We start from the raw sequence: 22,634 nt of genomic DNA, 5'->3' as shown, positions 1-22,634 counted from the left end.
TAAACAATCTCTTTCTTCCCTTCGTGCTACTTCACTTGCTGCCCCCATGCACTAAAACTGCCTCCGTGTAATGGAAATGTTCAAATGAAGCAAAAGAACTAAGAGAGGAGAAACAAAGTCATGCCCGACGATATCTTCTTTGGATCTGAAAGGTTTCTTGCTGGTTTGGGGAGGAGTGGAGGTTGCCACTGCCAGGTGACTGTCGTTTTTTTTTCTTTTTTTTTTTTGTTCGTTCATTATCCTACATCACATCTATCCACAATGCTCTTACAAACACAAGCCCCTGGGAGTGTGGCCACAGGCGACTGGCAATCTGATTGCACCGCACAAAGTGGCTTTGGAGCCGCAAAGTGCGGCGATGCTACGAACATTTAATCGTGGGACTCGATCAACCACAGAAATAAACGTAATCAGAATAAAAATCACCATTCCTGATGTAAAGTGGGGTATTACTCACAAGGTAACAAAAGAAATTGTGCAAATGAACTCCCCGTGGGATTTCTCAGGCCAATATCCATGTGTAATTCTTGACCTCAGTACTGAGACAACTTCCTGCAATCAATGAACTGAATGTCTTACTCACATGAGATCTTATTTCCTCAACTCATGAAAGCCTCTATGATTTCCCTTTTCACTGCTCTCAAGTAATCAGTAAGTAGTAAGTACATGTACAAGTCATTGACAAGTAATAAGTCATGAAGCCAGAGCAGTGCTTTGTTGATGCAATGTGTCATCCGCTGACCACTTTCTGTGGACTGACATTTCTCCCAGGTTAAAGCTATTTTTTCTCATGAGATGAACGCAATGAAGTTTCCACAGTCACGACTTTTGTCTCCTAGCCTAGCAGAACGGGTTGTTTGTTCAAAGCCTCAGGAGAAAGACATTACTGCCTCGAGGAAAATATGCCTTTTGTGACTTTCAACCGTGCTTGACATATAGTCTTACCCACCTGAGCAGTGTAAAGGCGTTTGCTTATTCATTTTTTCCATTCAATTTTTTTTCTGATTCAGATAATTCAATCTCTCCGTTCCTTTGACAATGTACAAGTAGTGCCATCCCCACTCAACGGAATTGCGCAGTTTGCTTGACGATTTTTTAAAGTGTCAACATTCAGGGTCTCTGCTTTCAAAACTCAATAACACTGCACAATTCTCTATGCCTGCACGGAAAGTGCTTTCTAGCTAGATCAATATTGACCAAGCAAAAGGCAACGTTGCGATTGTCACTTGGGTTTGATAATAAAATTTACTGAATATCTAGGAGAATATTTGCTTCCCTGTATTAAATCCCAGACCGGTGATTGCACTTTCCGTGTACACAAGTAAAAAAGCAAGGGCCTACAATTGAATTTTATCTCAAGTATAGGGGGAATATGAAAATTTCAACCCTTAAGAAAGTTCAATTTGGATGACATTTACACTACAATTCAAATATGTCATACGGGAAACGTTTAATTTCCCGTTGAAAATTAAAGGTCAACAGACGTGTCTCTACAAAACCAACAAACTGTAATTTTCTAATAAATGCTGTGTGAAATATGACATAAATATGACCTTGCTTATCAACTACGGCACTATTGAGCATGAGGTACAGTGACCAATGCAGTTCATACAACTCCCACCCAACATCAAGGGCAAGTCAGGGCACGGTGGCCTTATCTCTCTCCCCCCAAACAAAGAGGCAACTTTTACAGGTTTTCTAACTAATGAGAGAAAGGTGATTTCTGAGGACCATTTCCTGTCCTTTCCGTCCAAAAAACATACATAAACTCCAAATTTCCCCTCAGAAGGGTAATAAAGATTTCAGACAAAAATTTCTAATTTTCTGGGCCTTCCCTGCCTGTCCCTCCCTAGAAAATCGACACTGGATCTGCTCTTGCTCAATATACATGTACTGCATTTCTTTGACAGCTTTTCTGACAGCACCTGACTCTCCTCAATAAACCAAACATGAGAATTGTCTACGTGCATTTAAATCAAAACTATAACAAGGAAATTGCAACCTTATCCCCACAGTGTCAAGCAGTACGCCCCCACGGCTATCAGCTCTCATCTTAGAACTGGATCAGTTGCATGCTGTTTGCTGTTTGTTTTCGTTTAGTTGTATTTATAAATTTACAACCGTGATCACAGAAATTTATGAACATTATAACACCAACTTTATTAGTTCCTTATCTCATTATGTTGTATACTTTCTGCTTCAACAAAAGCTGTTTCCTTTGTGGAATTCGCTCACTTTGGAAAGGGTTACAGTTTGCGACAATGATCTAAGCTTCATGACTGTCTTTTGTGTTATTGAGTTCAACCGGGAAAGACCTATAGCGGATCAATGGGCATAATAATTGTTTGAAAATGTCTGTACTTTTCCATGGACGACTGGAATTACTGGTGTAATAATTTCGATGTGGAGCCCATAAATGGATCAACACTCACATTCCTTGATCAAGATCGAAGACGACGCAAAAAAAGGTTGGAACCATTTGACACTTTGAGAATCAAGGACTTGTTGCAAGAGAAAATTTTTTATTTAGGCAAGGAGAACGTCAAAGACGAGCAATATCGCTGACAGCCTTTTTAAGTTTGTTGTTTAGAGGTAATTCCCTCCGGAATGATAGCAGCGTTGCAGGGTCAGAAGACGTTAAACAATGCTGCAAAATCAAGATGTATACGTCTTCTTTCATTTTCAAATGAGCCAGCAGATAGAGACATTAATAGCGACCACGAGACAGGCCTATGAATGATAAACCAGCCGAAAATTACATTACGCCTAACATACAAAACGAGCAAGAACATTAAGGTAGAAATGAGACTGATCAGCTGGTCACCTCCGGACAGGAGAAGCATGTGACGGGAAGCAGCCTGCAAGAGAATTCCCCGACAACAATCTTCTGCCTGCAGAAATAAAACATAATCCAGCCATTCTTGACAGCTACAGAGTTCCAAGTTGGAAATGGTGCACTTCCACATCACATCAGAAAGCAAGACGCAGAGAGGAAAAGCACCAAGTCATTGCATAAGACAGTTACCGGTATTGAAAAAAGGATGTAACAACCCAGATCCCCGAAACTGTGACTGTCGATCCAGAGAAATTGCCAAAAGAATACGGCAGCAAAGGCAGAGTGTCATGGGTATTGCACGCGACATTAATTTTGGTGAGAAAGAATATTTTTTTACTATGTATGGCTTTGACTGTAGCCTGCAGAAAGGGGAAACAAATGAAAACGTGGCTGCTTGGAATGGCCTTCACGAAAGGCGACATAATTTCTATCTTGAAGATGACAGAATCGAGAGATGGATTTTCTCTGTATGATGACATTGTCCAGGTTAACTCTGCATGGCATTTCCATGTTTCCAAGGAAATAATCGGGTATCTCCGACAACTATTGCCTGGTTTCTTTGCTCCTAGAAGACAAACTGCCACTGTGAAAGTTGAGATGAATGCAGAGTTAGCTATTCTTCATCCTAAGCTAAGAGGCAGTATTGCATCTTGTTTCAAACTTATGTACTGATTGGAGGGTTGAGTATTGAGAGGACACGCTAGAACAATTTTGTATCGCAAATAAAAATATGCTAAGCCTGTAAAACAAGGCAGGATAATAAAAGCATGCGTATAATGGAAAAATATGCCAAGGGATATGACCCAACATGCATCAGTGAATTCAAACAATACTACTTATTAATTCCCCACTTGACTGATCGTGTTCATGTACGGTGGTATTGTTTGAGAATAAATAATACATTAATAAATAGAAGTGGGTTTCGGTTTGGTAATTTAAAACCCACGCTTTCTTTAATAGAAACCCTTAGGCCTATTTCGTGGGATGGACTGTGTACAAACATAAGGATAACAAACGAAAAATGCTGAAATTAAAATTTCATAAAATATATTTCGATGGAACGTTGAATATCAGTACGCATGCAACAATTGAATTACAAGCTAAGATGTATGGAAACGTTGAAAAGAGAGCATAAATGAATATTGCTGTCATTGTTCAATGATTTTGTCATTTAGCAGTTCAAGCATGGTCATCAAAAGAACGGACTTTTAAGACCAATACAAAACAGGGATGTCAGCGCCAGTGCAACTATTGTTGGATAGTTTTTGCATGTCATTTATATGAAATGTCACAACTGTACCTCCAAGTCTGAAAATTTCCTGTTTCGTGTATCTGGAGGGTTGTTTCATTCATTTTGAATATGAAAGATCACAAATAATTTAACAATGTTGACCGTGACAGAAAAATCAGCTGAACTGTACATGTATGTCAAACAAGTAGTTAACTTAAAGAAATCTTTCATCGCCGTATCAATTTAAACTCTGTTTAATTTTTAATTTAGTTAGAAATGTAAATTCAATAAAAACCTAATGATTAAGGTGTTCACTTTTACTGTTCTATATTGATGTAACAGTTACCGATAATTTTCAGTATTTGGCAAAGGTAAACTTTAAGTGTAGTTTATTAAATCGTTTTCCCAGTAACAACATTGAAGTGCATGCTGGCGATTACAACGACAGACATTTTGAAACCATCTTCTTATCTAAGATGTTATAGCGGCATCATCATATCTCCTTTATATCACAGGTATATTTAGCATTATTTTCAAGTGTAGAAGTGAATGTAATGTTAGAAATAACTGCGACGAAAAGGGTACTTCAACAGGTTTAATCGAATTGTCACCTCATATTAGGCATGCGCCCCCTACTGACTAGAATGAAAATTTCACACCAAACTCGCATCCCCTTGTTTCACCGCCAACCAGCCCCGTCTGACACGGTCAATCCGGTGAGGCAATTTGCACCCCTTTCTAAGCACACTCGCATCCCCTTTTTCACCAGCAACAATGCTTCAACACAAACGGAAAATGTGACTTTAAAACTGTCCAGCCTTAATTTCTTGAAATTGGGGACTCGGTCAACTGAGTCCTATTTAAAATATATAATTCGGAACATTGTTTTGCAAGAAAAACCCCATATAGATAGATAAAGTCTTTGGAATGAATGGAAACCGAATATCATGAGTTGTACAATAGGGAAAACCATGTGATGAATGAGAGCCTGAGATGTCAAAATGTAACAAATTTAACTGCCAGTTTCAGTCCTAGTCCTTTGTAATTACAGTCTTCAATCGTCATTGCAAGATCCTAATGGAATGATTTTCTTGTAGCTCGGTGAATAAGATAAGTCCCTCTTAATTCAGAACACTTTTAAATTAAAGCTTATTTGATAAAATTTTGGACCCTTCATTAAAACCTTTGATTATACAAATACATAGTTAGGGAACGAATAACTGAGGCCCAGACAGCTTTATAGAATTTATATCCCCAGCGGATTTCAAATATTTGGGTATGGCAGAAACAGACCCTTTAGACGGCCTTTTGCGGCTTTTAGATAATTGATACAAGAAAAATTTCACTTATATTCAAATCCACGAGACATGTAGGTTTGATTCTCTTTTTCCATGCAATGTACCGGTAGATAGACGGTTATTTAAAAAGTCTGTTTACTGGCGAATTTTTCTTTCTTTCTTAGTTTAAATTAATTTCTTTCTTTGCGTAGTAATTTTTTGATAATAATTTATCACATGTACAACCCACCAACACAAGAAACGTGTTTTGCAATTAATGAACAAAATTAATGCCAGGCACGATTGTATCATCGACCAGTCATCCAAGGCTAATTAGTGAATCCGTTCTTGTATCAGTATGATTGTTGATGTGTGCTATGAAACGGCTGCCAAAGACAACAGGGAAAGCAGTTTATACAGGAAAAGTGACCATGTCTTGAAAAGAGTATATATTATAAATCAATGCCACACCATGTACTATGGGGGCAATGTTCATGATAAACATTGTACATAAAATCGTCAAACTCAGAATAGCATATTAAAATCAATTTACAAATCAACTTTTTTGCTCATCACAAAAAAAGGTGTGGGATGATTCCACGGCCCATCCTCCCACCACCAAAGGTGGGGAGATACATACCCTACCCCCTCAGGATTTGTGTAAATGAGAAAAATAAATTATTGGCAACAGTACTTTCCAACATTACTTTAGTCTAAGGCCCGCCCCCAGGAAACCCTGCGTCAATACTATGGAGGTGACTTTACAACATTCTTTGTTGACCGGTCACTGCTGCTATACCCATTTCACTTTGTTAACCAATCAAATGTGGCGATTACCTGACCGCAAATAACGTGGGCTACTGCCCAAGGCAGCCTGCAACCCAACCCCCCAGCTCTCGTTTTTTATGACAAAAACCGCAAAACCCATTATAAAGAGTAAGTTAGGGCAGGATTAGTACCAACTTTTACGACAGTGTGCTGGTAATGTCGGGATACAGGAAGAAGTTTTCCTTTCCAGAGGTTACTATATGGAAGCCATGCTGGGAAGAAAGTAACCACTCGGGATGAGGTTGAGAAAATTCACAGGATCAGGATTTGACCTGTGACCTCTGGGATGCTGTACCAGCTCTCTACTGACTGAGCAACCAAGCCTCATGTTGGTGGATCCTTTGATTTCTCATAAAAACCACGGAAGATCAGGCAGAACCTTGAACTTCTGAAATATTACCTACAGCAACAACCACCCCCCCCCAAAAAAAGAAGTCGGGGACGTGACTTACCCTCTGAAGTTCGATGAGCGACTTGTGCATGCGGGCGATGAGTCGGTTGAAACGTTCCAACTCTTGCAAGAGCACCACGGTGGTGGGGGTGACCTCAAGACCGTACTTCTTGCGGATCTTGTCCAGCTCAAACTGCTGAGGGAGCTTGGCCTGGATGTCGGAGGCGATGTTGGCGATGAAATCCTCACGGCTGATGCCCGCCCCAGACTCCCCTGAGACAAAAATGGGAAAACATTTCAGTGCTTACACAACTAACTGCTCTGTCAGTTTAAAAACAAAATGAAGGCTTCTTGAGAATGGAATTTACAATAAATCATTTAATTATAATATTAATTCTTAATTATAATATAATTATTTACTATAATGGAATTATAATAAATAACTTTTTAAATCCAAAATACATTTGAATAAAAAAAATCACAGCTGATTAAAAGATTTTAATTGATGTCATATCTGATTATGAAACAATATTTCCCGCAGGCTGCACTTAGAAATAGGGTGGGTCTAGTACCGGCCCCGATGACGACAAACTTATCAGCATCTTACATTCCAGGTATTAAAAAATATGAAAGTAACTACAATACTAAGAGTTTTCTTCAAAGAAATTTAGAAAGGGATGTAAGAAATTACAGAGACAATGCACCACATTTCAACAAACTTTGATAGGGATTATTTCATAACAAACGAAGAGCCGGGTAATGAAATTTGTTGGGGCCATCGCCTCTACGGGCGCCCTGAATTAAGGGTGCCTTATCCGCTCCGAGCAGGAACAAAAGAGGGCATGTTTTAAAATGAAATTGACAGTCCTGTGGTACTCACGTACCGCATAGCTGCGCATGTTTATGTGCACGCCGAGTACGCGTATTAAGCATTTTAGTGTAAGATGTGTGATCTTCGCGTACACGTCGAAATGCGTTCTAGAACCCAGCTGGAAAACTTAGTACTATCTGTCTTTCTTCTGCCGTTGAGGGTGCACTTCAGCTCAGGGCAGATAACGATGGAATAAAAAATGAGGATAGAATCTTATGCCAGTTGTTGGTCCAAACCTTGGGTTGATTTGATCTTACCTGTCTGAGGCTGAAGCTCAACGAGCTGTGACCACATGTCCCTGGCGGCCTGGGTGTAGTAATTGATCTCGGCGTTGGGATGTAGACCAAACACCTCAGGAGTGTTGGCTAATGGCAGCTCCTCTATCGCCTCTGTAAGTAACGCCAAAATGACATTTATGGACATGATTATTGGACAATTTATTTGAGAAGTGATTGAAACTTGCTGGCCTATATCTGACAAAGTCTCAAACCTAATTTGACGGATTTGGTGAACAAAGCTTGTCTGGACAAGTTACTGTAACACTGTAACAAGGGTTTAATCGCTAACAATGGAACCAGAACCCACAAAATGCCTATTCAGGTCATCTTTTCATTTTTTCCCGTTTACATTAGACAGAAGGAACCTGGTTCTTTGTTTTGTTATATCTCTCAGTTTTGCATCCTGATGGAAATGAAGAGAACATTTGTGTAGGTGACAAATGCTGACGGCTCCTATTGATTTGCACAGTGCAGGATTCTTGCAAAAGCCTGTACAGCAGTGGCTCTGCCAAGGTAAGACCCATTTTGTTGGGTTTCAGTCACAACTTTTAGTCTAAGCACAAAGAATGCGCCATTCTTCCACCTAATCAACATAATAATAATTATTATTACCGCTAATGGGTCATTAGGGACACTGAAATGTCTCCCTAAAAAGCCAATGTCTCCCTAATGCTGAAAAATTTACCACAAAATGTCTCCCAAATGACCTAATTTATAATATTTCCAAATAGGTCACTTGGGAGACATTTTGTGGTAAATTTTTCAACATTCGGGAGACATCGGTCATTAGGGAGACATTTCAATGTTTGCTCCAAATACGAGAAGGAGGAAAATTTTTACCGTCCAAATTTTGAGAGATGTTAGATTAGGGTCTAAGAGGAAAACATGCAAAGTTTGGTTAAGATCAGATTAGGGAATATTGAATTATGGGACAGTAAAGATTGGGCACGTTCCTATGGGAATGTCTCCCAAGTGACCCATTTGCGGTAAATTGAATATCCATAATTATAACATTATAGTGTTCTACAAATACCACAAAAAAAAACCAGTTTATCAACAAATATTGCCAAATCTGTTGATTCCAAAAGCCATGGTCATTATGCTGGGAGAACAAACATACTTCAAGGCCATATATTAGAAGCCTTGAGAAAGTCAGCGCATTTTTGTAATAAACTCCAAATTAACAGGGCAAAGGGACGACGAGTAGAAAAAAAAAAAAAACGACCTCCCAGATTGAGCACTTAGCAATCTCCTGATCTCTGAAATCTCAAGGCCAGTATTCTCCTCAATGTGCGCCAGAGTCACTACCTCCAATTGTGCAAAGTAATTGAAGGTTGAGCATCCGCACAGATGCCACCAATCTTGTAAAGGTTCCCACTATGGTGTGCAATTGAGCAGGCTGCATCTCCATGGCGACTGATTGCGTCTTACCAGACGGACAATGCAGCAATGTTAAGTAATTCAGGTCAGATTTTTCGAAAGCTTCAATGATGAAGATGGAAGCTCTCTTGGGGAAGTCAATATTTGTACATACCAGTGTTTAGGATGTGCAGTTATGAAACACAACTTACAGGACCGATCAATCTGAAGTGATATGTTTGATCACAGGAATGTGTCATTAAAAAGGAAGGCTTCAAAACAAACTTTTTGATAGTTTGCGTAGTCTGACTTATTTTCAATATAATGTGCTCAATATTCAAAGTGGATTCAAAGACTGTTCTGTTTTGCCAAACACTGTTCAATAACAATTTAAGTATATTCGATCATATCACTGCAAGAATCTCTCCACGTCAAGGAGTGTCAAGTTGTTTTTTGGGCCGGCCTTTACCTCCCTCAATCTTCCAAGATTCTTCGAGACCTCCAGGTGAATTTTGGAGGATCAGACAGGATTGGGGTCAAAGAAACTATGTGAACAAACTTCAAAGACTATGCATTTAGTGGTGTTTGTGGCCCTACACTGTACTGTCACATTGCTTTAAATTGGCAAACTTAAGACCTACTTTTCTGAAAGGACAGTAAATGAGTTCGAACCCCAGACATCCTACACAGAGTCAAGAAGTGTATCAGCCACCAAGTGAGAAATAAGCCAAATTGTTACGTACGGACGTAGTTATCCTTGGGACCGATCTCGGGAATGCAGTAGTCGACTTCCTTGTTGCAGTAGAAGTGGAACGGTTGGAAGGTGTCGAAGATGAAGTCGCCCATGTACTCGTCCATGTAGGTGTTCAAGACGCGACGGTCAAAGTTGTCGATGGCACGCCCTCCATACATCACCTGGGAAGAAATGGGTCACACGATATCGGGGCTGGTTCTTCTACGGTGCTACTGAGCGTGCAAAGTTTGCTAACCAAGGAATAATATTTGCTAAGCAGAAACTGGTTCCCAGCCGTAATGTGATTGAGTTTGCATTGCATTTGACTGGTTCCCGGTCTATTTTTGCTTAGCACATAAATCTGCTATTGTGGTCATCAGCTTACGTTTCATTTTCTGCACATGTATGAGAATAGCAAATTAAGCAATTCAACATTTCTGTACCTCTCCAATAAGGTATTTGAGACTGCTCCAGGGAATTTTGGGGTCGCCTTGCTCAAAGGCCTTGGTGAGATACGTCTGGAGGATGTCCATGCAGACGCGGAAGTCCGACTCGTTGAAGTCGTAGGGCACGTTCCAGCCGATCTTGCCGTACTTGCGACGTTCCTGCACCACGGCATGGAAGAATGCGAGGACAAAGACCAAGGGCTTGAAGGCAGGGTGGGGGCAGTCCTCCAGGACCTGGGCCGAGATCTTGTGATAGCTGCTGCGAAGGTTGAGCTTCAGGCCGTTGGGAGGTTCTGTCACCACCTGGGGAGATGAGAAAGGGGGGAGAGGTTTACTCCAAGATCTCAAAATTTTGAATGGGTTGCTTAAAAAACAAAGATGAAGAAAAATCTATGAATGTCTCTGGTTCGAATCCAACCTATAACCTCCATGTTCCAAACTACAAATGCCACAATCACTAAAATGACGCTTTCACAGAGTCAATAAATGACAGATAGAGTGCATACAAAGGGGACGTGAACCCAAGACCAGAAAGGTGATGTTCGAGTGCTTATCCCATTGTAATTCCATTGCATTATGGTGTCCTCCCAGATAGCTAACAATCTTCACAAGAAAAGATTTGGAATGGTTGTTAGCAGGGTAACTTCCATGGCAACGCACAAAAAAGTCTTCCTTTAAAGAAAGAAAACCCACATTTTCTACAGACTAAAAACGTGAAATTCCAGTGGCTGAGAAGAACGCTTGATGATGACACAAGATGCATAGGTACCTTGAAGCTATTTCACAACTGGGAAAATATGCTTGAAGATAGCTCTCTACAAAATGCCTGTTTTTCACTTTAAGAACTGCAACATTGTCTCTCGCACAAATGTGAACATGACCAAATTGACGCTTACCTTGAGTGACCTTTGAAGGATACCGATGGGGAAGGCCGGCGTGGGGTCAGTGGTCAGCCATAGCCGGAAGTCAGGATGTGGCTTAGTGATCTTCTCTAGCGCCTTCTCCAAGTCGCGTAGCCATTTAGCTAACAGGTGGCAGTTCTGAAGCATGAGCCACTGGCCGCGGGCGATGGCCGTCTCCAAGAGTTGCAAGGCCACCTAGGGATGAAATGATGTTTACTAGTGGCTGATGATCCGCAGCTACAGTGGATTATTGGTAAGGATGGGTTCACTGCTTATGGCTGACACACTGTTAAGGTACTATTAACAGGACCAGAGCAACTGTGCTAGCTTTGAGTGCACTCCCAGGTCATGGTAGGCTAGGTCTTGTGCATGCATGGGGACTCCAACCACAGCGTGATTACTTCCAGTAAACCCTGCCTTTGTGTGGAAGTGATTGTGAAATGGTTGTCGCTAACAGGAAGTTATCAAAGCTGCTCTCTGGGCGATGAGGAACATACACGTTGAGTGTTGTCAGAACAGCTTTCGAGGCAACGAGTTTATTCTATAATGCCACCGAGGTTGCCCACACAATCAATTAAACTCTACAGTACCCCTGCATTTACTTCAATACAATCAAAACATTGAAAAAAAAAAGATTATATCTGGCCACCGTGATCAAAATATCTTTTCAGTTAATTGTCACTGACGGAACATTGCGGCAATTCACGGTTTCAATGAACAGCTTTGGTTCCGTTCAAAGTTACGACATCAGAAATATTTAGTTTGTCCAAAGGACCCTTATTAGAGTGAGCATGATTGTCATTAGCAATTGTCCTGTACAGAATCTTACCTTCTCCTGGCCTTGCCCCATGGAGAGGAACTTGAGCTTGTTGCCGCCGAAGCCTGACCTCTCGGCCAGCTTGGTCAGGTCGCTGGCCGGGTCGGAGCCGGGACTCAGGATGAAGACGATGGGCGAGAAGGGGGTGCTCTGCTCGAAGATGGACTCAAAGCTGATGACGGGGGGTGTGACGTACTTCTCCCCCATGCGGGAGGTGACGTAGTCGGTCACGGCGCGGTAGACGCGATCGATGCGGAAACAGCGGAGTAGGAGGAGCTTCTGGAACTCAGAGAGGGAGTCTGAGTATTTTCCTGGAAGTGGGCTCTGCTCGGGAGTGTCCAAGTCGTACCACTGTGCGCCGCAAAAAAAAATAGGACACAAAAATGTCGTAGTTCATTACATTATTATGTGATTCTAATTGACTTAATTGGAACTTAAGTATTCATTGCTATAATAACTGGTTACTTATTGAGGCATGGGAGAGTGTAGCTTTGGACATGTTTCAGTGACAACTACGTCAACAAGATGTCGACTTTCTCTGGTAACCTGCCCATAAAGTATGGTGTGGGTACCAGGCAAAATCAACCCGTGGTTAAGAAATGGTCACTTGAGCTCAGCCCTGTGGTTAGGGTCAGGGGTTGGAATCCAGCTACTGGTTATAGGCTTTTTCTTTGGGCAAGTCACTTCATCTCAACTTTGTATCACCTCTCTCCAACTGACTATGAAAGTTATGGCCCATTTTCATTATCAACTTTCTGGCATCTTACCGCTTTCCATGTAGCCCCATTCTTCTCCACGTCGTCGGGCAGCGTAGCGAACACGTCGGTGATCTGAGCACACTTGATGATGTCCTCCCAGCCTTGCTCGGGGATCCACATGTGAGGACGGGAGCGCCGGCTCTTCTCCAGCGACAGGTTGCCCTTGATGAAGAAGTCCAGCTCCTCCTGGGGCAACTGGTCCTCGCTCTGCTCCAGCTTGATGGTCATCTGGAAGGAGAACAGCAGCTTGTGCTTCTCAAACAACCCTGGTGGAAAGAGAACAGCATAACTTATGCATCAGTCTCATCTTCAAACACCCCATACAGTTTTATGTGCAAAATGGCAATGAATGCAGTACGCACTGAGTTTTCTGGATTCAAGCTTAAGTAAGACAAACTGAATCATTTATCCTGTATGCAAAATTGAATAAATTCCAATACAAAGACTCTTGACCAATCAGGCTGCATCTTCAGGGACAAGGTTTCCTAAACTACAAACTGTCTATTAAGTTCCGTTCAAGGTTGCCAAGAACTGGCCATAAAAAGTCTTGGCTGGTAACCCTTCTTTGTAGAGTCATTTGTTTAACCAATTCGTGCAGTGGCATATTCATCTGAGAACGGTCATCAACAATAAATATTACCAGTCAGAGAAAATGAACAAATGGTCTGAAACTTAATGAACTCTAACATTTAATCCTCCTGTCTCTCACAATCATTTGTTGTGGATACAATTAAAAGACCCAAACCATTTCACTGACTTCACACATCAGTGATCGCAGTGTTCCCTGATGTGTAGAGCGTTATATAACTGCAGTGCCACTGCGTGAAACCAACAGACCAGAACGAGAGTGCAAAAGTTGGATGACAAACTCTTTCTGCTGAGTCAAATCTTAGGCGCTAAGTAGGTTTACGTTTATCAGCAGTGAGAGAAAGCTGGTTACCTGTGCAAGCGTAGTTGTAAATGTTGTGTGTCAGCGTGTCCATGATGTTCCTGAGTCGCTTGACCAGGATGGAGTCCGGCAAACTCTTCTTGAGCGAGAGTTGGAAGACACCAAGGAACGAAGCCAGCGAATATTGGTACATGGTATTGATCAGAGCCATCTCGGACAGGACGAAGAAGAGGATAGCGCCCCGCTTGGCGGCCGGGCGGTAGCCGTCGCGGAGCTTGTCAATGTCCACCGCCGTCTTGGCAGCCAGCTTGAGCTTGTCCGCAACCTAGGAGAGGGTGAGATTGACATGAGGTTGGTCCAGGGCTGGACAGATAGTGAATGGGGCCACTTTAAGGTCGGATAAACAAGTGCTGAGTTTTGCACCAAAGGTTTTGATGTAGGGTGTTAGAGCCTTAAAGTTATTTTAGGAGTTGTAGTACTTTAATGCTGTAGACTATTTAAGAAACCTACATGATCTTATTTGTGATAAAAATGGGACTATTAACCTATGACAGACTGTTATGAAAATCTTTTAAACCCAGTTTTGGACAAAGAATACTTGAAGGCAGACAAAGTAGTTTGCTCGAGTTTGACAAGATAAGTCCAGATTTTTTTAAATCCTTTTTCGTAACAAGCTAGCACAATTTTTGATATATGATATTGCTCTCGTTTTTTTAACCTTCTTGAAAGATAGGTCTAGTATCCATCTCACCTCTGTGGCTTTGGACTTGGTTTCCTCCAGGGTCTGCACCAGCTCCACATTGTCCAGCATGTTACCTGTGGATGTGGCCAGCTCTCTCAGCAATGAGTCCTCTAGGTCCTTCAGCAAGCGTTTGTTGTCGCTCGTCTCCTGGATCAGACGCTCGCGTTGCTCCTCCAGCTCCTTGCGCTCAAAGCCCACGATGACGCTGAGAAGCTGATCTTCAAGACCCTGGATGGGGAGACAGTGGGAAAGTTGAAATGACAATCTCTTCAGGCTCTAGCGAGCACCATATCTCTGTACACCTGGGAAATGCTTTGAAATTGTAATCGAAAAGGGGAAGCTTGATAAAATGAACCAAACTTTTCTTTGGAAAGTGGTATTTTTCTCGACAGAGTAGTCTTGGGGTTTTGTATTGATGCATTTCATGGTGGTGTAAGATATTCTTGTAAACCAACTTGGGTCTGTGCTTTTTTGAAACTAATCACCAGCCAATCAATATTGTGAGAGATTTGACCTTGAACTCAAGGGCCTGTTTGTTTCGCATGGATCTGGATCGTGATCAGTGATCCTCGCACTGGTTCACACCATCTATTAGGTGTGTTTTGGTGTCTGTAACCAACGACGGATCATTGATCAGGATCCAGATCTGTGTGAAATAAACACTGCCTAATATTCAAGATTTTGGAGGTACAGCTGTTTGGAATTGTCAAGTCTGGGCCATCTTTTTATAAAGTGTGATCTGACGGGTCAGAAAGTATTAGCCCAAATATGGAACTGTTCCAGAAGAACTGATTATGCAAAGTCAAAGGGTAAAAAAGCAGACTCGGTTTGGCAGGGTTGTTCATGAAGTATTAAAAGCATATAGGGTTATTAGACAGTATTTTCCGCAGAATGTGCACAGTGCATTCTGTGAAATAACATTTCCAGACTTCCTGAAGAAAACAACGAATCTCTCCTTCTTGTCTGATTCATACCTTGAGTGTGACTGTGTAGTTGATGACCATGGCTTTGCCAAACACTGCCGGTGTGTACTTGGGGTTAGCCAGCTTGGTGTTGAGGTACAGACGGAAGTTGGGATCGTAGTCTACCTCCTTGTCACCGAGAATGATGAACTCGCGACCTGCAGCACCTAAATTACAACATGCCCGAAAAATATCACAACTGGTTCCATTCTTATAGTGTTTCAAATGTTTTGTTTTTGCTCTAGCCATAGTGTTGTAGCCATCTTGCAGGGCAGTTCTTTTGTTCCACAGGAAAACCTTTGTGCATACCCTGTGGAACAAAAGCACAGGCCTGCAAGATGGCAGTCGTGCAAACCCTCTATTGTAGACCAGCAAGTTTTGACCTTTGGCCTTAGAAACTTCACAGAGGAAGTGTCTTGATAGGAAGATATACACACACGGAGGTAAAGACATTTGATTCATCTGACGTTGGGATTCGTTCATGAAGCTGCAAGGGGCTAAGCACAAGACGGAATATTTGCTTAACAAAAAACAGGGTACCAGTGTAAATGTCATGCAACATAAACTGCAAAAAAATGGTTCTCTGCCGATTCCTGCTTAGCAGAACTTTGCTGAACAAACTTCCCTGCTTAACAAGGAAAACTGAGGGGATTCTTAAAAGCCATTACCACAAAGGATACATTCTGAAACCCAACGGCTCTGTGGTCATACCTTTGATGTTCTTCTCAAGGACATTATCGATGACAGGATCAATGTACTCATCTACATCTTGGAAGAGGAACGGGAAGCCGTACTTGATGGCAAGCTCCAACTGCTTCAGGAAGTCTGGGTCATTGAAGGTGCACACCTGTTGACAAAAATACAGGATTGTTATAAGCCAAGTCAGGGAACAAGACAGGGCACTGCTGGGTGAGAAAAATATAACCACCTCCAAATATCTTGGCTATGACTAGCAAACACATACAGGTCTATGGGAAACAGCCGTAGCCGCTGTAAAATAGCAGGTTCCATAGGTGCATCTGTTACTGTGAGCCATAGCCAAGTAACTTGGACACAGCTAAGCAGTCAAGGGCTGCTTTCGAATCTGTTGTCTAGAGCTAGGTCCAAGTCTTTGCTCCGTAAGAAATACGCGCAGATGCACTGACAATCATCATCATGGTGACGCCAGTGCGCCAGCAGTGCACAGGCATTGCTCAGTGGCTAACATAATAAGTGAATTGTCCATTTCCATTGTTCGGCACGATGGATAGTCTGGTACCTTGAGGTTGTTCTGTTCCTCTTTTCTCTTGATCCAGTTCAGTGCCTGCTGCTGTGGGTCAATGCACAGTGGGAACCGGCTGGCTCTGGTAGTCAGGATACCGTTCTGGACGGACAACTCATCTGGTGGCAAGCCCTCAGATCCCCATCTGAGGACAAAAACAAGTCATGTGATGTCACTTAATTAATACAAATAAAACTGGACTTTTATGAGAATCTCAAAGACCTCAATCAGATGTGCGTTTGGAAAATATTCATTTTGTAACCTTCAAACCTTTTCATGCCTTCCGACTTAGTACTTATTATAAACCAACACCACATACATATTTTAAGGTCAATGAAGGGCTGTGAGAGATATCTTGAGGTCAAAGGGTACTTGCTGAAAAGCTTAACCAATAATTCTGCATCTTAGGGTGACTGATCATTTACAAGCATCACAAAGGGAGAAGCATGTGCAGAAGTCATCCTAGGCTACCTACTTGCTGATCTCCACTTCGTCCGTCAGCAGGTTTTCCAGTCTGAACGGTTGGCTGAGGGGGATGCCTCGCTCAAGCACATCACCCTGCCAATCATTGTAGATCATCTGGTTGCGGTAATCCCAGGTGAAGGCACCCACATAACTCAGGAACGCCGAGGAGATGAGGCAGTCGCCAAGGAGACGGATACGGCGCTGACGCAACTCCTCCAAGTCATTGGTCCATCTGAGAGGAGAGGTGGAGAAAGATGCGACTGCTGGGTTAAGGAGGTGAATTCACAATCGAATGTTGAACAAAGTTGACGAATAAATCTCGAGTCATCATATAAAGGACAGGGAAATTAGAAAAACTTCATCTCCATTTCAAAAAGTTCAGCCCCCTGCCTTGGTAACCATCACTTTTGTTCACAGCCAGGGATCTTTCTGTCTGAGTCTGCTGTGGTGAGCAAGATTTCGCAGAGAACCAGTCAGCTGCAATACACATGCATGGCGTTTCAGCTGGTAACAATTCAATCTAAGCGGACCCAATGAAATCTTCAAGAAATGACTTAGCAATGGCCACGTCTTCACTACTTGGCTACAGTAGGCATTAACACATGTGCTTATGGTAAATGGATTAAGGCATCACATAACAGTTCCCATAAGCGTATGCATTTTTGACAGCCTTAGTCATGTGATGTGGACAATGCATCAGACATCTCCAATGGGGGCTGCTAAAGAGGCATGTATCTCGGTATCTGACCTGACGTTCTCGGAGCCTAGGCCAGAGATGAGTTTGTCTGCGGCTATGAGCCGGCGCTCCATGATTTCGGCCTCTTCCTGCAGCTGCTGCTTCTCCGTAATGGCCGCCTCGTATCGCTGACCGAGGCTCGCCAACTCCTCCTCCAAAGACTTGACTTCGTTGTTGATGCGGTCCAGTTCTCGCTTGGACTGGTAGAAAGTCCGCTCCAGACGGGCCACCTGAGGAGGGGTAGAGTGACAGAGATGGATGAGGAATGATTAAATCAAGGTTCGAATCTGACATCTTGTCATGTGTCATGTCCTTAGGCAATCCACTTTACCCTGATTTACATTCTACTCATGATAAAGGTTCTTGCATTTTATGGCCGGCAATCTGCAATGGGCTGCCATATCCAGTTGGGGGGCTAAATGTGAAAGCCAGTATTTTGATTCCAAGATCTCATTTTTTTAATACCTTCTCTCGTTTGGGCTTGATCTCTCGTGCCACCGAGCAGTAGCCCATAACCGCCACCACAAACTTGAAGAGACCAGCCCCAGCGCGTGACACGGTCTTCATCTCGTCAAAGGTAGTGTCCATGTCCTTCAAGAAGCCTCTGACTGTCTTGACCTGTGAACACAAAATGATCAAATCAAGAAATCATACCATTATTGACAAAATAATGAGTAGAGGCCTTTGACAGGGGAGACAAGTTGGCGTAGCGGTGTTTTCCTGACTTTCCCAGCTGAAACTTAATCTGGGTTTTCAGTCCCTACTTGATTCCGTGGGTTCTATCTCAAAATTTATCTCTCGTTTCCTTCCGACCCCTAAAACTTAACATTCCTTCATTATCTTCTCTCTAGAGGTCTCTTCTGGCTTACAGCGCCACTTTTGAGAAAACCGTTCATTTCATTGCCGGACACAACAAGCTTGAACACCTTGAAATATCTTTGGTGAAAAACTCTGACACTACAAGTTTCGAAATTCAAGCCTGGAATATTTAAGTGCTCTGACCTGCGTTTGACCGATGCCATCCACGTCCATCTCGGTCAGGGATTTCAAGAAGTTGGCCTCCGCCATCATGGCCTTGGCCGATTTCCAAGACACCTCCCTGATGCCTCTCAAGACAACGATGCATTCGCACACCGTCTGAACAAGCTTTGGAGGCTTAGCGAAGGCCCTGAACCAAAAAAAAAACCAGGAAATTACAAACCACTCCAACTCATGCGCTTTGTCAAAGATGTTGAAATAAAAAATGTGGTACCATTAACCTCCAAGGGATTTACAATAATTGATTCTTTGGACCATTTGGAGACAGATGGCGGCACACACATGGTGTCTGCCCTCACAGGTACTCATTAACTTCTGGGTGGGAAGAGGTAAAGTAGAGGTAAAGTGGCTTGCCCAAGGACACAATGACAAACAAGCTGATGGATTCAAAGCCCAGACCCAATGACCAGGAGTCCACAAATTCTAACTGCAGTACTTGGTTCTATGCCCTCCACAGCCCACATTACAGTGGAGGACAGGATTAAGTGACTCTGTGGGGTTGGGTCCAAGTCCTACCTGATCTCTGTGACGTCAGATTTATCCAGATCTTGCAGGGCAATGCGAGCGGCTTCCAGGGCAGGCAAGGCCTCGGCTAGTGCCTCCTCAGCCTCTTTCTGAAATGTTCAGAAGACAATGACGGTGAAATCCTCAGAGAACAATCAGGATTTGAGGTAGCCTTTCAAGGCAAAATACAACTTATCTTAAAACTGTCCAGTCAACCAAATGATTGACCCAGTTCGATATCCGCACAGGTATATGGCAAATGACAGTCATTCAAAACAATGGCCGTCAACACCCACATGAGGTCAGTCCTATCAGCGCGGCCATGCACTAACTCACACACTGAATGAGTTGAAGGTGGCACGACATTAAAGCTTTGTGGAATGGGATATGAAGCTTTGCACAGTGTAATATGAAGAAAGACTATAGTTTGCTCCTGCGACCATGAACGATATATCTGTTCTTGAAGGAAGTGTGGTTCCGGAGACACTGGAAGGGGAGAACCTTTTCTTGACGCTTCAAAGAGTATGCTCTGTTGAACCTCTAGGAGAAGGAGCTTTGTTCTTGAACTGTCTAGCATTTCGGAAAAACCTAATCCGAATGCTATTGCGGTATGCTCAAGAGTGCTAGGTAGGGTAGCATCAGTGACACGAACAATTTGAAGCAAGAGCATGGCGAAGGTTCCATCATGGAGAGCCAGTTGACAAGTTGTTAGTTTGGTATGTATCTAGCGTTTGCTAATAGTTTAAAAACTTGAACATCTCCAGTCAAATGCCTTGAGCCAATGCCTTGGCTCGATGTCCTGGCTCCCTGCTGTGCAATGCAGTGGATGTGGCTGCAGGTAACCAGTGATGGAACAAACTATCCACAGGCTTGTCCTGAATACTAGACTAGACTAGTTCAACTACTGTTGCAAGTTGTCGACAGGATTGAGAGATCCAACATTTGGTCCATTTTCATGTAGTGTGCCTATGCTATAGATTTTGGGGGTTCTTTTGAGACTTCACAGACCTTTTCCACGGAGATGACAGCGCTCTGTTCTTCGATCTCCTTACTCTTGCCTTCAGCGGCGTGTTTCTTCTCTGTCGCCTTGGAAGTGCGGGATGCGATCTCTCCTAGCAGGCTCTCGCAGGCTTCCGTCTTCTCGGTGACGGCGACCTTCTGGACAGCCAGCTTCTCGTTCAGCTCGTTGAGCTGGACGCTGGCCTCGGCCAGCTTGGCCATCCCACCTTCTAGACGCTTACACTGAAATGATGAGAAAACAGAAGATTTAGGGACTACAATGAAAGGGATAACTGTTTCTAATGGCTCAGAGCGAGAGCCACAGGTGGTGCTATTTATCCTACCCAAGGGAGCACGCAAAAGCTACTGATGACCTCAAGAAAAGCTGCAAATTTGAGAGTCTCTCCTGAACATGATTTGACGGAACTGCAGTCGGTTCCGTTCTCTGTCTACCTGGGCAAGAATGTATTCATCCTTGACGTCCAGCAGCTTCAGGTAGGAGTTGATGAAGTCCAGATAGTTCTTGGGGGTGACGTAGTTGCTACGTCTCAACTTCTGCTGGAAACTGGCGCTGTGCTCGCCGACAGACTGGTGCACGAAGACGACGTGTTTCACGACAACATCACGATGTTCGTCTGGTATGCTCTTGATCTGTTCAGGGTGAAACAAAAAGGGAACAGTATATGTTACCAATTGGCACAGAATGGAAAGATGGAAAGATTCCAGTGTTTACTGCTTTGCTGCATGTTCTTTGATCGAACATCCCAGTGCACAGACACTGAAATGTTGACCTGTGCCAATTGTTTTAGTCGTATCCTTTGTATTATTGTGTTAGTGGTTGAGTTGATTTCAGCTCATTACTCGTACTTTGGTAATTTTTAAGCTAACATTTTTTATATGAAAACTTTTGCACTTTGATGCCTTTAAGCCTGGTTTTGTCTTTTTTTTCTTCTTTGCTTTGTGTGTGTGCCTTTTTTCCAAGTTTCAAATCGTCATATTCATGTAATGCAGGTTTTCAGCTGCAAATTGTTTGGAGGAAATAACTATGAATATGATTGTAAAACCTAACACATGTTAAAAAAACTATGCTTTGCCTGGTTAGATCTTGCAACCAAGTGACCATTCATGCAGTTGACTATAACCTGTGGTGGTGAGATTGCAACTTACATCTTCATGACCCAGGAACACGGAGGCCACGGCCGTCAGGGCCTGCACGGGCCAGGCCATGAACCAATCGATGCTGCAGTTGTTGACCAGACCGGGGAAGTTGCGGCAGCGCGTGCGCAGCGTGTCTCCCACCGGCGACATGGCCAGCACAATGTGCAGGTTGTTGGCACACTTATTGATGAAGTACTGCCAGATGCTCTCGCGGGTCGGCGGCACGCCCGCCTTGGTGGCTTCGTTCCTCATCTGTGATTGGACAGAATGAGCTTTAGGAATGGACCAGTTTGGATTCCAACACAGCATGCTCAAGGTGAATGACACCACGACCTTATCAGCACAGCCATTAGCCAACTCCCTTGCGTGCTCTTTTCCCCAATGACCTTACATGTTTGAAATACCCAACTAGCCAACTGACATCACTTCAGAATAAAAGAACAACTAGGCATGTTATGGAATACCTTTCAATAACACCACATAAAAATATATCTCTCTTGTGAGGGACATTTTTGAAAAGAACCAGTCGACTCAACATTTGGGACAGTGTACTCTGCCTGTTGTCATGAGACGGTTTCAAATCTCAACAACGCACGTTGATCCCCACCCCCACAAAAAATACCCCACCCCACTCTTAATCGGAGTTAGCCTTTTCCATATCTCATACAGACCGTCGTGATTTGCAAAGGTTTACTGCATATTAAATACAGGTTCAAATACTGAGACCCAAGGCAGTTTGATCCGCTCTTCAGACCACATGCCTTCAGCACATATTACATGTACTTTGAGTATACATCCACATGGACATGATTCCTGCATGCACAATCTCAAAGTGTAAAACAGAATATCCTGAGTACCAGTACTTGATGATACCTGGATAAGAATTGAAATCAATCAACAAAATCATGACAAACTTTGTATGTATGCCCTGAAGGATAACCTTACAAATACAAGTTACTGACAGACATGGCACTACGGCTGCAGTGTGCCATTTCTAGCATCATGGGCTTGTGCTCATTCCGTTGAAAACTGGTCCCGTGAATTCTGGGCTATATTCAAATGTGATCCAGTGACCTTGGGTGTTACAAGAGAGCCACAAGGTCTATCTGAAGCTCCAATTTTTACTTTTTTGGGGGGGGGCTTTCATGTTTGG

General features: G+C 42.9%; 1 protein-coding gene across 1 annotated transcript in view; it reads right to left on the bottom strand.

The window, feature by feature from the left end:
• LOC110976928 (dynein axonemal heavy chain 10-like) overlaps positions 1-22,634 on the bottom strand; it is a 65,820-nt gene that overhangs the window by 9,778 nt on the left and 33,408 nt on the right. Inside the window, exons 48-67 of the mRNA XM_022230642.2 lie at positions 21,491-21,733; positions 20,777-20,974; positions 20,333-20,566; positions 19,337-19,434; positions 18,785-18,950; positions 18,248-18,400; positions 17,795-18,012; positions 17,057-17,278; positions 16,579-16,726; positions 16,032-16,167; positions 15,333-15,487; positions 14,368-14,586; positions 13,668-13,941; positions 12,737-12,993; positions 11,982-12,320; positions 11,147-11,347; positions 10,248-10,553; positions 9,815-9,986; positions 7,692-7,823; positions 6,625-6,836 (exon numbers count right to left, since the gene is read on the bottom strand). Coding sequence (XP_022086334.2) covers positions 6,625-6,836; positions 7,692-7,823; positions 9,815-9,986; positions 10,248-10,553; positions 11,147-11,347; positions 11,982-12,320; positions 12,737-12,993; positions 13,668-13,941; positions 14,368-14,586; positions 15,333-15,487; positions 16,032-16,167; positions 16,579-16,726; positions 17,057-17,278; positions 17,795-18,012; positions 18,248-18,400; positions 18,785-18,950; positions 19,337-19,434; positions 20,333-20,566; positions 20,777-20,974; positions 21,491-21,733 — 4,083 coding nt within the window. The remainder of the gene's footprint in view (positions 1-6,624; positions 6,837-7,691; positions 7,824-9,814; positions 9,987-10,247; positions 10,554-11,146; positions 11,348-11,981; positions 12,321-12,736; positions 12,994-13,667; positions 13,942-14,367; positions 14,587-15,332; positions 15,488-16,031; positions 16,168-16,578; positions 16,727-17,056; positions 17,279-17,794; positions 18,013-18,247; positions 18,401-18,784; positions 18,951-19,336; positions 19,435-20,332; positions 20,567-20,776; positions 20,975-21,490; positions 21,734-22,634) is intronic.

Source organism: Acanthaster planci, linkage group LG09 (assembly GCF_054643075.1).
Source record: "Acanthaster planci isolate LZ-2023a linkage group LG09, COTS_SCS, whole genome shotgun sequence".
Taxonomy (NCBI): Eukaryota; Metazoa; Echinodermata; class Asteroidea; order Valvatida; family Acanthasteridae; genus Acanthaster; species Acanthaster planci.
This window is presented reverse-complemented; position numbering and strand designations above follow the sequence as displayed.